This window comes from Salvia miltiorrhiza, chromosome 7 (genome assembly GCF_028751815.1).
Source record: "Salvia miltiorrhiza cultivar Shanhuang (shh) chromosome 7, IMPLAD_Smil_shh, whole genome shotgun sequence".
Classification (NCBI taxonomy): Eukaryota; Viridiplantae; Streptophyta; class Magnoliopsida; order Lamiales; family Lamiaceae; genus Salvia; species Salvia miltiorrhiza.
The window spans coordinates 1,146,555-1,164,967 of record NC_080393.1 but is presented as its reverse complement, the minus strand read 5'-3'; the positions used below and the strand labels follow the sequence as shown (position 1 = coordinate 1,164,967).

At 31.4% G+C, this 18,413-nt stretch overlaps 1 protein-coding gene across 1 annotated transcript; it reads left to right on the top strand.

Moving 5' to 3' along the window:
* Positions 1-44: 44 nt before the first annotated feature.
* Positions 45-7,202, top strand: LOC130991373 (uncharacterized). Its single transcript, XM_057915550.1, has 11 exons — positions 45-858; positions 1,962-2,226; positions 2,368-2,470; positions 2,598-3,306; positions 3,489-3,918; positions 4,008-4,189; positions 5,105-5,258; positions 5,418-5,645; positions 5,729-6,079; positions 6,185-6,286; positions 6,571-7,202. Exons 1-11 carry the CDS (start codon positions 350-352, stop codon positions 6,784-6,786), a joined length of 3,249 nt encoding a protein of 1,082 aa, XP_057771533.1. The 5' UTR covers positions 45-349; the 3' UTR covers positions 6,787-7,202.
* Positions 7,203-18,413: the final 11,211 nt, after the last annotated feature.

The window sequence follows — 18,413 nt, the reverse complement described above, 5'->3', positions numbered from 1 at the left end:
TTTCAAGCAAAGCAGCCCCTCCTATAAATTCACTCATGCCTTTTTCCCCACTTCCCCTAGTCCCCACCGATCACCCTCTCTAGATTCTAGGGTTTCATTCTCTCTCTATCTCTCGCTCGCTCTTTTCTCTCTCTCCTTCCCGCTCCTTCACAAATTCACAAACATTTGTACTCCCCTCATGTACAATTACATTTGTATTCTATTCAGTTATCTCACTCACTCAATCGTCGCCTTTCCCTGTCCAAATTGATTCCTTTTTCAATTAATTTCTGCCGAAGTAGTCCCAGTAAGGTTGACTCTCTGTTGTAACTTATGCGTTCTTAGTGTTACATTTGAAGAGCAATAAGCAATGCAGATTAAGGAATTGGAGAAACTCGAGGCTTCCAGCGCCAAGAATCAAGAAAATACGGCGATAGTAGGGCAATTGGAGGCGTCGGTGGAAAATTGTGGCGCAAAAGCTTCGAATTTCAACTCCGTCATTGATGTATCTGGAAAAGTACTCGATTTTCCGCTTGTTAGTGGCGACGAGAGCACAGTCGAGGAGGTTTACATGTACAAGAATGAGTTGAATTTGATTCCCAGAGATGTTGGGAGGCTTAAGGGTTTAAAAACTCTTAAATTTTTCGCGAATGAATTGAACTTGTTTCCTGGGGAGTTTAGGAATCTGGTTGAGCTTGAATGCTTGCAAGTGAAGGTAACGGAGCCGGGAGTTAGTGGATTGGAGTTAAGTAAACTGGGGAATTTGAAAGAGCTAGAGCTCAGCAGAGTGCCCCCAAGGCCTTCTGCTTTCCCGATTTTGCGCGAGATTGCTGGGCTTAAGCGCTTGACGAGGCTGTCCATTTGTCATTTCTCCATAAGGTAGAAATAATGTTGATTTTGTTTGTTTGTTTTTGCATCTGTTATTTCACCACATACGGATCTTCTGTTTTAGTATGATATTACTGAAATGCGGAGATGTGTTGATCATTGTCTTTATGTATCTAGTTTTAACTTATATGGGACGTTAGAGGGATTGTCTTCTATTAGCTAGTCTCTGTGTTAATCCTACTTCAAGATAGGGCGTAAATTTGTGTTTTTGGGAAGAAGAATGGCCTGGTACTCTAACTGAGCTACATTACCTGGAAACTTATCTGAAGATTAAATATCTTGTAAGGGACAATTGACTCGTTTGGGAAATCATTCTTGACTAGCCTTCTATTTTTCTAGATATGCTCAACTCTGTAGCAGAATACTACTTCTACATCTTTTGCTCTTTATGTTGTTGCTATCTTTATGTGTATTCATCCAATTCTGAGGAGCTAACAACTTTTTGATTGTCGATTTGCTTCTATTTCCTCAGTAAAAGCATTTATGTTTAGGTAAATGTTATATCCTCTCTCCCTATATCTTCTTTTCTTCTTCTCTTCTCCTTGCTACTCTTCTAATTATCCCTGATTTTTTTATGCGCAACACCATTTGATATTTTGCAAAGCATTTATGCATCTGTGAAATCTAATATTTCATGATTTTTCATCTACTCTGTGATAATAGATTGCACATATCAGTGCAGCATAAACGTTTCTAGTTGCATTAATTATATAATTTGGTTGCTTTGAGCCTCGAAATATGCATGTCTTTGTGTGTATTTAGACATTCTAAAGCACACAATCGTGTGAAATAGTTGTGCTACATATTCCTTCATGCCTGGAACTACCTTTTTTTTTCCGTGGATATTGACATATTGTTGTATCTGTCAGTTTCCTATGTAATATTGGGAAAACTTGTCAATATTCTTGACCTTTATGTAATTTTTTATTTGAAATACTCTAGAGTAGTTATAAATGCATATGAATGGTTCCTGTTAATTCCTCAAAACAAATTAGTAGTCATTCGAAATAGAATGCAAATTGTGCAATTAAGTTTGTGTTGGGTGATATATTTGGAATGAGTGATGATTTTACGGCTGCCTATTTTTCTTGCAGATATCTACCTCCAGAAATAGGCTGCCTCATTAATTTGGAGTACTTAAATCTTTCATTTAACAAGATGAGGAATTTACCAGATGAGATTACTTTGTTGAACTCGTTGGTATCTTTGAAAGTGACGAACAATAAATTGGTTGAGCTACCTTTGGGATTTTCCAATCTTCAAAGGCTGGAGAGCTTGGACCTATCAATTAACCGGTTAACTTCCATAGAGTGTTTAGAACTTGAATCAATGCATAATCTTCAATCTCTGAATCTTCAGGTATGCAAGCATGATGATCCACTAATAGAACTTGACATATCTCCTATATATATTGTTATCCATTACCACTTGGTAGATAGTATCTTACTTTGTCATGAAAATCTGATATAAAGTTTATGTCTTTTGTTATAAATGTTGAAGCATAATCAACTTGGTGATTGTCGGGTACCGTCATGGATATTTTGCAATTTGGAGGGAAACAACGGGGATCTAGATGAATCTGCTGAGATGGATGTGTATGAAGGTGACACTGGAGACTGATAATTGTCCTTGTAAATAGGCCTTTCTCTTTCTCTCACATACAAGACACAACATGCACATGTTTTGTTGTATTTGGCCCAAGTAATGTTTACACTTTTGGCATGATGCAGGCTCAGCTGATGTGCAATCCATTCATTTGAGTGGATTATCTCCTAACCATAGAAGTTTAGCTGCACGAAGGGCTAAAGGATGGAAACGCCGATATAATTTGCAAACAAAAGCTCGACAGGAGCGGTTGAATAACTGCAGGAAGTGGAAGGGTGATGTTACAAGCCGAAGCTCTTCGGAAAAATGCACCACTTGCAAAGTTGTTGAGCATATTGATGATGCCATATCAGAAGGTTTATCTGCTATTGTAGATGCAGAGCTGGATCACAAAGATATATTTCCTGCAGGGGAGACACATGAATCAACTACCTCTCGGGTGAATGAGGTCACAACTGATAAAACGTCTATGGATGGCTGCTCATGTTTGGCAACTGAATCTGTCAGTTCTCTGTCTAGTGCAGTTTTGGTTCCTGTTTCTGATGCTGTTGAGGTGCATGATGAAAGTTCATCTTCTGAAGCATCTAATTGTGCTGTAAAGTGCAAAAGGCATTCGGAGAAAGATCTTGATAATCCCAAGCCCTCCAAATACAGAAAACCAACCAGTGACCCCTATTATTTGTCAGACCAATATAGTAGAATATCATTTTGTGGGGCTGAAGATCGTCTACCTGATGGCTTTTATGATGCAGGGCGAGATCGGCCCTTTATGCCGCTGCCAAGTTATGAAAAAAATGCTTATGTTAACTCACGAGAAGTGATTCTTCTTGACCGGTAAGTGCTTTGTGATTTGATATTCTATTCAGTAAATATTTAAAATGTGCTTTGTTTTAAATCAAATAGGCTCACTGTTATGTTCTTATGTATCTGGTCTACTTAGCCTTGGGACCTTACAAATGATATACTATAATTAATTGGTAGCTATGCACATTTTGATATTTTGAGTTTCTCATCAGGGAAAGGGATGAGCAGTTAGATGCCATTCTTATGTGTGCTCAAGCATTGGTTTGTCGGTTTAGACATATAAAAAATTCGATAAACGAGCAAAGAGATTTAGCAACCGATACTCTGCGGACTGCATCACTGCTTGCTCTTTTTGTATCGGATCATTTTGGTGGAAGTGATAAAAGTGCTAGCGTGCAGAGAGCACGGAAATCTGCTTCGGGTGTAAACTTTGGCAAACCATTTGTTTGTACTTGTGCAACTGGGATCAGTGTTGATGCTAATAAAGCCAATATGCAAAGGGTGGACAATATAGAAGAAACTGTTTTCCTTGATATCTGTGAGAAATCTCTTCACTCGATAAAAGAAAGACGCAGTTCTGTTATAGTTCCTATTGGGGGTCTGCAGTTTGGTGTTTGCAGGCATAGAGCATTGCTGATGAAGGTACACCTTTTAGTTAGTTATTTTTCATTCTTGTTGTGGACCAGTGCTTCAACTTAAACAATCTGACAAGTTGTTTCTGTACTTTTTAGTATTTATGTGACCGCATGGAGCCTCGAATCCCTTGTGAACTAGTGAGGGGTTACTTGGACTTTTCTCCGCATGCCTGGAATGTAGTCATTATAAAGAAAGGCGAGTCATTGGTCCGCATGATAGTTGATGCATGCCATCCTCTTGACATCAGGGAAGAATGTGACCCCGAATATTTTTGCAGGTTAGCGTTTGTTCCACTGTAGTCGTTATGATATTATTTTGGTGGCAATTCTACACAGCTTTCATTTTAGATGTGGAGGGAATTGGAAGATGAGTTCAACCAACTTTGTATGACAGATTGTTTTTCTTTTTGAAAAGATAGCCATGAATGTTTTAAATTACTTTCTTAGTCTAGCATTGAATCTGAATGTAGGATTGCAAATGAATCTAGCTTAACTGCTTAAGCTTGTTGCTACTTGGCTTGTTAGCTCATGTGCATGCTTGTTAATATGCTCATAGTTAAGCTTTAAAAAAATAAACTGTTGATTTGATATTTAACTTGTATTTTATGCTCTAATTAGTAATAAGCATAATATTGATCTAATTAACCTTGTACTTATAAGAAAATGATACTCCCTCCATCCCTTTAGTAATGTCCAATTACTATATTGGGATGTCCCACTATTAATGTTCCATACCCTTTTTAGTAAAAAATTAACCATTTAAAATATCATTAATGGTGGGCCCAACTCACTTAAAATACTAAATATCTTCCACCAACTCACTTTATACACTAACTACACTTTTCTTAATCTCTGTGCCCAAAAGTAATGGGACATTACTAATGGGCGGAGGGAGTAGTAAATATATGTATATTTTTATAATATTATATTTTAAAGGAAATGATGAATAATTAAATATATTTACAAAGCTCGTTTAGATTCAATTAAGCTCGAATAAGCCCATGAGTTTGAATGTGTTGGGCAAATTAAGCTCGATTCAGTACTAACTGAGTGACGCTTGAACTTGGTACAATTTTTTCTGGGTGCCTGTTTGATAAAACCTGCTCTGTGAATTCTCAGAGCCTGGAACATGATTTGAATCGTTCTAAAGTATAGCTTCTGAGATTTAAATGTATATGGTTTTTCTGTTCTAGGTATATACCCTTAAGCCGGGTTAATGCAGTGGTGGACCATGGTATCAGTTCTAACTGTCCATTCCCTTCCCTATCTATGTGTGATGAGATAGGGAAACTGGCATCGACCTCCCTAATGCGCTGTAATATTGGATCATTGGAGGCTGCAGTGAAGGTATGTGTTGTGTCTGTTCTTATATCTAGTTGTTCTTGTACTAACTCACTGACTTGTGAAAAATGCTGTTGTTAGCTGTCATTAAATTAGGCATTTAAAATAGTGTATGAGTGTAACTTTCTTATGTACCATTTGAAACTCTTCCTATACAATATGCAGGTACGAACAATTGATATATGTGGGGCTTCTGCAGATGAAGTGCGGAACTTCGAGCTATCATGTTTAGGGGAAGTCCGAATGTTGAGTGTCTTAAAGCATTCCTGTATTGTAGAAATCTATGGTCATCAGATATCATCCAACTGGTCTATGACTGCTGATGGAAACTATGGAGGTCGTACATTACAGTCTGCTATATTGATGGAGAACATAAAAGGAGGCTCCTTAAGGGTGAATATAAGTTCAATGATTCTGTGTCTGGTCATGATTGCTTCATATATTGGATTCTAATCTGCTATTGTTCAACTTGACAGAGCTATGTGGATAAACTCTCGAGCGATGGCAAGGAGCATGTTGCTTTAGACTTGGCACTGTCTATTGCAAGAGACGTGGCGTTAGCTTTGACTGAAATACATGATAAAAACATCATCCATCGTGACATAAAGAGTGAGAACATTTTGATTGACCTTGAGAAGAAGCAGCAGGACGGCACGCCTACAGTGAAGATATGTGATTTCGATCGGGCAATCCCCCTTCATTCGTACTTGCACACTTGCTGCATCGCACACATGGGCATACCTCCTCCCAATATTTGTGTTGGGACTCCTAGGTGGATGGCCCCCGAGGTGTATGGTGCAATGCATACACAAAGCATGTATGGAGTGGTAAGTTTCTTAGTCAGAAGTTGAGCTAGTATCTTAACGAGCAGCACCCAATTTCAGCAGATTCTTTCATTGTGTTGTTTTTGACAAAGAGTGTTGTTTGCACAGGAAGTGGATATTTGGTCGTTTGGTTGTCTGCTTCTGGAATTATTGACATTACAATTCCCTTACTGTGGAGTGCCAGAAACTGAAATTCATAATCTTCTTCAGGTATGTTTTTTTTTTCCAATTATATATGCAATTTATAGGTAACTATAAGATGTGGGCAATAGAAATATGCTTGGAAGGTTGTTCATTGTAAATGGAATTCATTGCTTTGGAATGTGATAGTATTGAGGTGTTATTGTTTTAATATATTGAGAAATATGGGATTGTTTTCTCGTTTGGATTTGATGTTTCAACTTATACTGTATTTGAACTGAATGATGGTAGATATTTTGTCTGAGTTGCTCGAATATGCGAGGGGATTGAAACAAACTCCTTAATCTATGCAGGCGGGAGAGCGGCCCAAACTGACAGACGAACTGGAGGCATTGGCTCAATCCGACGAGGAGCTTGAGAGCGAGCCTGAAACCCTCAGATTTCTCTCTAAACTCTTCCATCAGTGTACAGAAAAGAACCCGGCTGATCGTCCATCAGCAAAGGAAATCTACGACGCGTTGCTTCCGCGAATGAGCTCAGCTACTGGTTTGAAAAGCTCAGACAAATGATAGATTTGTTTCTGGGAGATCTATTCACTTAGATTTCCAGAATTTTGTAGCGTTACGACATTGCGAGGCTAACAACAGGTAGCTTGGATCTCTTACGACTACAGTTACTTTCAACGGCTCAGAAACTTTGCTAATTATTCCTAAATACGAGGCTGAACTATACGGAACTAGGATTCTTGAAACTTGATTCCATTCTTCATGATTAGTTGTATAATTATTGTAATCACATTATGATTATTGTAATTTCTGTATGAACTTTCGAATTTCTTAGTTGGAAGACATGATGTAGGAACCAGTTTTGGTTACTGCTTTTCACACAGATGTAGGTGTAGGTCGAGAGTATTTGGACCTCTATGTGTTGTACCTTTTCAAGTACTTTATTATACAAAATGCATTTGTTACAAGGTTTTAGTTTATTTATGTGGGAATAGCTTCTTAAATGTACATTTTCTTCTTTTTGGAATGGGAAAATTTATTTTTGCACTGGTTTTTTGGGGGTTATTTTTAAGTTATAGCATGAATTATGATCTCATAGTTACTCCCTCCGTTCCACTAGAATAGACTCATTTTTTATTTTGGGATGTCTCACTGGAATTGGCTCGTTTTTCATTTAGTATTTAGAATGTGTAATTGGTGTGGATTACACACCACTTGTCTCTTGAAAATGAAGTTTTTTAATGTATGTGTTCAAAAAATTGAGCTTATTCTAGTGGGATGGAGGGAGTATTTTTTAACTTGAATTTAGAAAAATTGTGAAAATGGTTTGAATTTAGCTAAGGTGTTGAAAATTTTCTACCAACTGAAGATGACGCTAGAAGTTGATATGATGTTATTAAGAAAAAAATGAAATTGCGTATGTAATAAATTAATTATTAAAAACTAAATAAAAAATAATAAAAGTGTTTCTTAATTTAATCTCTCCACTTTCCCCCTTCCCAAATTAATTTAAATCGGTAATACTTTATTTCAATAGCTTTTTAGAAAACAAAGATAACTACCCTTGGAAAGAAAATTAAAATTGATACTCATTTAATATAAAAATCGTAATATTGTACCTTTCTAGTTAAATACTACTCTCTCCGTCCCACTCCAAATGTCTCATTTTTTATTTTGGGTTGTCCCACTCTAAATGTCTCATTTCTTTTTTTAGCAATACACTCTCTCTCTCTATACTTAATATTTAAACAATTTTCATCAACCCACTTTATTTACTTTATACCTATTTTATTTACTTTATACACATCTTTAATCTCCGTGCCTAAAATAAAGGAAATATTTGGAGCGGGACGGAGGAAGGGAGTATAATTTGATACCTTCTGGAATTATCCAGATATGGTTAGTAGAAATAAAGCCGAAAAAATCAGTATTCCTTTTTAAATTTCTGATATATTCATTACTCAGTATCGAGATGCGAGTACTTTTTTTAGCTCTCTTCAATCTTAAATGCAGACTTGAACTCAATCAGACAGCCAAAATATTGGTTTGATTGCTTCTAACAATTGTCGTATATCGCCTCAAAAAATAAAAAGTAAAAGTAAATAAATAATATAGACGTTATTTTATTTTTTATTTTTTTGTAAAGTGAGAATCGAACAACTAAACATTCATGTTTGTAAATATTTCACATTTGGAACTTATTTAGATTCAGATTTTATGATTGATAGTTAGCTCGATGTGGTTTGTATCCTTTTGAATGTCGTACTTATTTTTGAGTTACATCTATGTATGTTTTTAGTTCGTTTGATTTATTTTTCTTCTTGTTGATTCCGTTGGGCGTTATCACATTTGGACAACGTCATATATGGGATGCATGTTGATAATTTTATTTGTAGGTAGTGGGTATGCTTAACCCCTCACCCATCGGGTGTTTTTGTTTTAAGAAAAAATTAATATATGTAATTTTATTTTATTTTTTGAGAGAACTTCATCTGAATATCCACCACTTGGCTGTTTGCAAAGAGATAATGCCAATTTTAAAATAATTTACTTGAATTATAAATACATTACAGAAAATAGGTTCGAATGATCACCAATTAATATATTACAAAAATACCAATCGATATTAATTTAGATTCAAATATAAACATAAACAAATTACTATCATATACTCCATAAACTAAGGATAATATTAATGTTAATTTAGATTCAATTATCTCTCACTTTAAATTTCTCAACTGTTATCTGTCTCTTTATTATGTAACCAATTTGCTGCGCAGGAAAATAGGATTGAAGGATTATTAATGCCCTATCTTTTACGTACGGAAAATCTTAATTATTAATTATACACTGTCCTGATTAAGAGCCCTCTTACCTAAAAAAATTTAGTAGGTACCAACTGTAACCAACTAAATATTTCAAAAAAAAAAAAAAGTTAGAATTTTCTTAATATTAATAAAAATTAAAATATTTTAACATTCTTACAAACAATAATATAGAGAAATTGGAGAAAACAAGCTAAATTAAATATAAGAATATTAGGCAAAGGCTATTTTGGAGTGGTAATAGTATTTGAAAGGGCATGCATGTCGCTAGTTAAATATTTATATTTGTATCTAAAAATACAAGTTTTTTAGAGTTATATACACTCTCTCTCTCACAAACACACATATATATGTAGACACTAATCTTTTTAGGGGTGTTTACTTTGCATGATTGAATATTTTTATTCTCAAGAGTATGATTTCTTCAATGGAATACATCAATCAAACAAAATTAGCTCAAATAATATAAATAATGAAGGGCCTTAGGATGTCCCAAATTTTCAACCCATCAAACTAAATAAGGGATTAGTCTTATTATTTTAACTATTATGGCCAATCCTCCAAAGTAACGCACCCTTAGATGACTCAACCTATTGGTTGAAAGGGAAGTGTTTTACAAAATAATTTTCTTTTTGTATGATTTATAATTCTTGTGAAAATCTCAATCATCCTATAGTATATAAATTTTACGAGTAAACCAATGATGAACATACGTATCTATTTAGTATGGTGAAGCTCCCGCCGCTTCAGGATTCAGAACCCAAACCGGCAAAATGCTTGTTCATCAAAATTATGAACTTGTTTGCGAGAGAGCTCACACACATTCTCAATTCTCAACACATTTAGCATTTTCAACGGAACTTTTCTAATAATAATAATAATAAAAGAAAAATTAAATTTAATAAATAATGGAAATAAATAAAATTGAATTGAGCAGAATCTAAAACTAGGTATCGCTGTCTAAGCCCTGACCCTCCCATATGCTTCGTGATGTTCCCAATTTGTCTTCACTTTATAAATTATGGTGAAAAAAAATGGTAGCTAATTAATACTATAAGGCTGCAGCTGCACAAATATATATATTTATACACTTTTAAATGCTGATTCTAGCTAGCCCATCAACATTCATATTTCACATATATTCATTTATAGGGTTTTGTTTTTCACAGAAAAATGTGAGCACTGTGTGTCTGTGTGTGTTTTCAAAAGGACCACTCTACTCTATAAACCTAATGCAACAACCTCTTCTGTCACCTCTTATTATTAACACTGGACCACACACACACACCCTAGGGTTTGCTGTGTATTTTTAAATCTTTATTATTTTTTAATCTCAATAAAAGTATTTCACAGATAATAAACAGCAAAAGTATTCAAGATATAAGCTAGATATGTATATGCAATACAAGAATTCAAACTACAACACATGCATAGAGATATATAAATTTCAATATGTATTTACTCCTTTTATCCCCTAAGTGTTGTGAAAATTGTGAATAGTACCAAAGTTAAAGTAGTATTGACAACTGAACAAATAGAAAATTTAAATTTTGTAATTTGACATCATTTTTGAATAAAATTATGAAATTGAAGATTCATTTGGAGACAAAATCATTTTTAAATAAAACACTTATTCAAAAATATATAGGTAGAAGGCATGTATGTGTGTAAGGATTCGAGTTCCATTGAAAACCATTTCAGTCGGGGACGGAGCTAGAATTTTTTTAAAATGGACCGACGGAATTACAATTTTATGTATACAAAAAAAAATAAAAGCACCAAATATAACCTAAATGTAATAACTAAATGAATCTTGTCAATACATTTTGACTAAATGAAGGACCATGACTGATTTTTGAAACTAAATAGTACAATATTTTTTAATATATACAATAATATTTTGTTATTATTGATGATAGTTCTTTTTAAATTTTACAAATATTGGTAGTGAATTATTTTATATAGATTAACAATATTAAATAAAGGAATTTGAAGACCGCGCCACAATAGATTCGAATCGAAGACTTTTAGCCTTATGCATTAATCACTCTACCGCTTGACCAATACACGCACACGGTATATATATATATATATTATTGGTTTAGGGTTTACTCCATGTCGGTGGTAGCTTGGGGTGATTAAATTGATGAGGATTAATGGTAGATTTGACAGTTGACATGCATCTCATGTCTGTAAAGGATAATGGGTCAATTTATGTGTTTATAATTAATTCATCACAGGTGTCTTTATTAAAAAAAATCTTTGAGAGTATATAGGTAGATCTATACATAAATATAGATGGTATACTAGGCTTGAATCCAATGACATGCAAGTATATATAATTCAGATGCTCTTTATTTAGGTCAACTAATGTACTAGACATCTACTTCTCATATACAACAATTTCTACATTGATGAATGTTCAGGTTGTTGAAACAAATTTAATTTGCTGTAATCGTTAAGTAATAGGTAAAGTGATGTACTTGAAAATATCATTATATATACACACACAAACACACTAAATTTCTATTGTGTGATGTACACATTTTGATTTTATAAAATACGGTTTTGTATATCAAAAGCAAAGTATGGCTAGCAAGTAGGTCTTATAGCTCTAGAGAATGCAGAAATGAAAGAATAAATTAAAATAAAATAAGGATATATATTTCTGCATCTTTAAAAAAATTAAAAAGAAAAAATAAAAGCCAGTAAGTTCCATCTAGAAATTTTTGTGGACTTTATTGCATATGAACCACACATAGTAAATGTTCTTTCTGGCAAGAAAAATTTATAGTTTTCTTTAATTGCTTTATTTGATAGGTTTCGCTGCATATTAAAGTACTCCTTATGTCTAGATCCATAATCTATATATATATAAAAAATTAGGGGAAATAAGTGCTCATATATTAAGACGTATCAGCAAACGCAATGTTTGTAAGCTAGGACGGAAAGTCCGACTTCCGAACCATTACATCAAAAATAGAAAAAGCAAAATCCGCAAGAGCATGCGCCGCTATCACTTTAAATTGATTAGAGTAAATATCACTTTAAACCTCAAATTATTTATACACTATCAATTATATTCTGAACTATTATAAATATTATTTTAAACTTTGAATTGTATATCAATTATACCATTCGTCCATTTTTTTGGCTCCGAAAATTTGACGTGGCTCGCCGGATCATGCACGATGTATTTATAATTATTGATATATAGTCGAGGTTTAAAAAAATAATTTCGATAGTTCAAAATATAATTAGTAGTGCAAAAATACATGAAATTTGCTAAGTTTACAAGGGGTAGTTAGCAATTTGCTAAGGCCATGAGTTTTAGGGTTGTGATAGCATTATTTTTTTGTTTAATTTCTAGAAAAATGTATGTAAAATAAACTGCAAAAGAGCGCCGCCCACGCCCACCAACATCAGATGCTTTCCTTATTTACTTTTTAGAACGTGGCAGTGGGTTTTCTTCATTTTTTCTTCCTCTCAAAATATATATATATAAAAAAAATAATATGCTTTTCGAATTTAAAATTATATTCAATAACATACTGTATTTGTAATATTATATGTTTGATACTGTTCATATTTGGGATTAAGGACAAACATAATCATTTATTCTAACTGAACTTGAACAAATTCAATTCATTAAGCAACTCAATATTTTGAGGTGATTCTTTAATTAATTAGGGAGATGAAATATGCTTTAATTGCTACATATTATTACTATAATTGTATATGTGAAACCATCAATCACCATGATTAGAATAAATGGCAGTGGTTTAAAAAAAAAAAGAATAAATGGCAGCTCACCAACCAGCTGCCCAGCTGCCCATTAAACACGATTAATAGGTATTCACAGGAATAAAATATATAAATGAAATTATAATTACTAGTAAGAAATTATTTAAATAAACATTGGCGAATCGCAACCTCAAGAGACCCCATAAAAGAATTCATTTCAAATATTAATGTTGCAATCACATTTTATATTTTATTTTTTATACAATTAATAGAGCATCCCATTTTTTTTAGCGGTACTATATATTCGAACAAACTTTGTTAAAAATTTGGGGATGGTGTAATTAAATTAATTATAATGATATAAATTATAATTACAAATTTATAAGAATCATGTAAAAATAACAAATCGGGCTTAATTTTTTGCTGTTTGCGGCAATTTCCCATATATATATACCAGATTCAACTTTAGATTATTGCAATATTTCATATGAATTTCTATATATATTACTCATATAATACGTAGAGGAAAGCTTAATATTCTCAAATATAGCAGAATGAATCCTTAAGTAATATTGTGTGTTTGTGTGCTTATAAATAAATATACTCCGGCAAAATTTTAGTAACGTAACTATATGTATTAATTATTCGCAGCTTTAAGGTTCACTGATTTAATTATTAATCAAACTAGTGTACCTCCCGCGCTATGCGCGGTACGTAAATGTAATTTTAGATTCACGCAAAATGTGCATATATATATATATATATATATATATATATATATATATATGTTTTATAATATTAATATAAATTAATACAATTAAAATTTGATATCAAATTTATTTTTTGTGATATAATATTTTAATATAACCAATGTAATTTATATAAAAATGTAACATATGTCTATATATAGATATTGTATCACATATATCAGGAGTTCTATAATTATACAAATTAAATCAAATTTATCGTATAAAATAAGTTGTGTATGAATTTTCTATCTAACATTATGAATTTAGTGTGAAAAATATTGAATTAAAAAAATCAACATATGAGATTCAAATTCTAGACCAAAAATTCATTCAACAAAACTATAATTTCACCAAAGATCTTCATAATTTAAGGGATTAAAATAGTTGCTATTAAGCATATTGGCCTTTGACAGACCATATCTCAACACATACTTTTGAAATATTAATAAACACGTAAACATATTCGAGCTTAATTTAATACCTATCAAAGATAATTGTATGGATACAAAAAAATATAATACATTAATTAAAAATAAAAAAGTTGTCATATTTAGAAAGAAACACTAATTTTAAACAAATTAATTAAAACATTTTTTTTTTGTCTCTTGTAACTTTTAATTCAATAAAAATTGAATTATTTAATCCTGAATTTAATTAAAGTTGATATGAAAAATATAAATATATTTAATCTTATTATGTTAAATATTAGGGGGTTGTAACCCTGCACGTAACATACAACTTAGTCATTTTTTTCTCTAAAAGTGTCATTTGCATGCATTAAAATTATCATGTAATGTATCATTATTTTTTATACAAAATATCATTTGCGAGGTATCATTTGCATTTAAGCAATATCATTTCCCTTTAAAAAAAATCCTTTTTGTTATTAAAAGTATCATTTGCTTTTAAAAAAAAAATCGCAAAGGGATTATCACAATACCTCACATAATATATATGAAATAACTTATAATTATTAATTCTATTTAATAATGTTAAAAATAAATTTAATATTTATAACTTTAAAATAATAACAAATAACAAAAAACAAACATATCAAAAAAATTAGTGAGATAAATCTAGATAGTTTTGAAATATCATCACAAATTATTGAAACTTCTTTTAATACACGTCAAAATAATTTTTCTCGTATAAAAAACATGCATTACAAAATGAAAATATTTTATTTAATAAAAATAATTCTGAATAAATCAATTGTGCATTAAAATGATTAATAATATATAGTATCAAATTAAAGGTAATTTCATGACTTTGTATTCAAGATGTATATTATATATTTTATCTGAAATATAATTTCATGAAAATGAGAAAAATATGTTTTATCAACAAAATGAGAAAAAAGGAAGAAATTAAAATTTTAAACTAAATTTACAAAAATAGTAAGTTGGGCAGTTTTTTTTGCTTTGAATCACAATTTTCGGTAGTTTTCTTTTAGGCTAATTTTTCGGTAGTTTAATGTACATGATTTATATATATATATTTTTTCCAATTCCAATTATATCCTTCTATATTGAACTTATTTACATTTACTTTGCTTTTTATATATATAAAGATGCTATAACTCTAATAAAAATCTCCAAGTACAATTATATCTTCTTTTACCTATTCTTAATAACGAAAATTATGATAAGAATTTTGGTTTATCTTTATAAGAATATTATTTTTGCATAAATAGTATTAAGTATCCAATATAAAATATGTTACACACATTTTTTTTTCCTCTTCTTTCGTTCTTTCTTTCTCTCAGTGTGTGCTCCCTTCTGGAAGATCATACAAGAAAAATGCTAATAGATGATAGACGAAATCTGTTATCTATTAAAAAATCGTCTGTCATAAATAAATGTGTGTCTATTAAAAAATAACTGTTATTTTCCTTAAAGCGATTGGTAAATTAGTATTTTTTTTTATAAAAGCAAATGACATTTTTTTTATGAAAGTTTTACTCATTGCTGATAAAAATATCGTGTAATTTGTTGTTAAGAAAAGCGTCATTTACATAATACCTGTGCAGGAAAATTTGTGATTCTTTTTTTTTTTTTTTCGTTGGAGTTTGAACTTTGAACCCTAAACCTCACCCTTCACAGATAAATTAAAGTTCGCACCACTTGAATGTTTCCTCGAGAACCGGAAGAATTTGTGAGTAATATTGGTCAAAATTTGTGTCAACTTGTGCAATTAACCATAATTACAACAGTGAGACATAAAATCAAACTCCATCAGAAAAGATAGCATGCCGTGACACCTAATTAATGTGGGTTAATTATATCAAAATTAAAACTGAGTGCTAGAAAACAAAAAAAAAGGTGTTGTGGGGTATTATTTATGAACAAGATTCACATCACAAGTCTTTTTCTATAGTCTGCATCAGATCATGAAAAAGTGTATAACTACGAATTGATTTATAACTGCCCAGCTGGATCCAATCGAATACATTAATTCAAAAAACTGCAACAAAACTGAAGCTACACGAGATAAATATTCCAAGAGGGAAATTTCTTAATTACTAATAATAAAAATAAAATAAAAAGAAAGTGACTGAGAAGATGTATTTCGATGGATGCATGGTTGATGAGACTCCCTTTAAATTTCCTCTTTTGTGTGAATCTTGAAATTCATAGCTAATAAACAAATTATGACATCAAAAAACTATGGTCCCCTCTTTCTACAATTTTCTTGCCTATGATTCTTATGGCCCCTCTAAGATGCTTTTCCCATATATATATGCCAAATAAATTTGTTTCTACACTAGCTTGCCCAAGTGCATTTGAGTTGGATCCTCTATTGCATTATTATGTATATAACTTTTTTTTATAGTATGTGTGTGGATAATTGCCACGGCTCAACAAAATTCAAGAGTCCAGGTTTTGCGAGTCAGATGATTTTTTAGGACAGTAACTCAGACTGATTTGAAAATTAGGACAAAAAATATTGAACTTGCAAAAATTAATACGTAATGGAGTTTGGCTTCGGGTGAGTCCGGCTCCTTTGGTTTTTGACTCTTGGGGTTCTTTCTTTAGAGTTTCTGCTTTATCAGTTCTCTTCTTTCTCCGTGTTTTCGACTTGTCTTGCATATGTTGTTTTTTCGATTTCTTTACTTGTTTGTAATAGATGGGTATTTTTTTTTCTTTACTAGTGTTTTTTTCATTGAATTTTTGCCAAAAAAAGTTTTGATGAGGCTCGACCCTTGTAATCAATGTTTTTTTGTGCTTTTGAGGGTTTTCTTTTAATTTTTTTCTTAATAAAACTTCTATTTCAGCTTCCGCTGAATAATTCTTGGCTCATTTTAAGAGTTTTTGGCTTACTCGTACAGACCGAACACGTGACTATGCCTACAATAATCAAAGTAAAGAGCGGAGCCCTTAAAATGATTTAAGAATTGTCATGCGGATGCATTACATATTAGTTATGTTTCGAATCAGTTTAAGTTTCGATTATCCTAAAAAATCCTCTAACTCACGTCCCGTTGCTTATGAAAATTCTCAAGAAACATAAGATTTTATGTGTTAGACAATGAAATCAATGATTAAGAATTTCCATAAGCGAACATTAGGAAATAAAGCGTTGTACGAGCTTTCTAACAATTTATTATGGAGATAATTATGAGATGTTATGAAAATGCATTTTGAAGTACATTCACGAGAAGTTTAAGAACAAAACCAAATTTGACTTGGTTTTATGTTATGATATAAGCCCAATTGAGATATGATACGAAATCAGCTATAAATATACTTGTGATTTGCATTAATTAATAGGTAAAATTATTTGTGTGTAAATATATATACGAATTTTATAAATATACGATTTTAGCATGTTTTGTCTAGATTTTTTTCCATAAATTTATTTTTTCCCAATTGATGTTGATGTGTTTGTAGGAGCTGCCAACATGGAATGATCGATCCATGGTCTCAATTGTTTTTTTAGAGTTATTTTTATGTAAATATACAAACTAGCATTTTCTAGTTTTACTAATCATGAACCTAATGTTATTTTGATTTTTCCCACGAAATTTAAAATATTAATTTAAATTTTTTATTGAATCGAGAAATCAGAAAGCTTTAATTCTACATTGTGTCGAAAAATAGGAAAACTTTACTATGATTTTTGGATCCAAAAAATCCATTTCTCGATTTATATAAGCTTTAATATGTTAAATAAAACTTTTCAATTTCTCAAAAAAAAAAATCAATTAACATTCTAATCGTAATTAATTGCAGCACAAATATATACATTTAGTAGTATCGTTGTATTTCACAATTTATAAAATTTGAAGTTTTGAACGTCATTTCCTTTTCCATTAATTCTTTCACTTTTCTATCTTTCAATATTTTTTATAATTGGAGAAGTTGAGAACGATATCTGTCTTTTTATGCATAAATTCTGCCACTTGAGAGTGTATATATAATGATCATATTTTCTTACAACTCTAACAAACTCATGGCTTCGGTCCAATTATATTCGTGTATCTGACAATGGAGTTTTCTTTTTCCATTGTAATCGATAAAGTATTTTGTTTTGTTTTGCATGGATAGAATAATTGGTTGTTTGGCTAAGCTTATTTTAAAGATTTTATCCAACAGCTTATAAAATGATTTAAATAATTTGTAAAATGTATTTTTTTTTAAGAATTTATAAATTATGAAAGTATTCAGATAATTGAATTTACAATATAAAGAAAGAAAATTGAAAAAAAAAAAACGAACTTAAAATGGTATATAAATACACACACAATTTGAACATTGATCGATCGGTAACAATATATAGCACATAACATCTTTAATTGAACATTATATTATGCGAGCTAGTTTAATTTTAATATGGAAATCATTTCTAAAAAAACTAATTGACATAGTTCTAT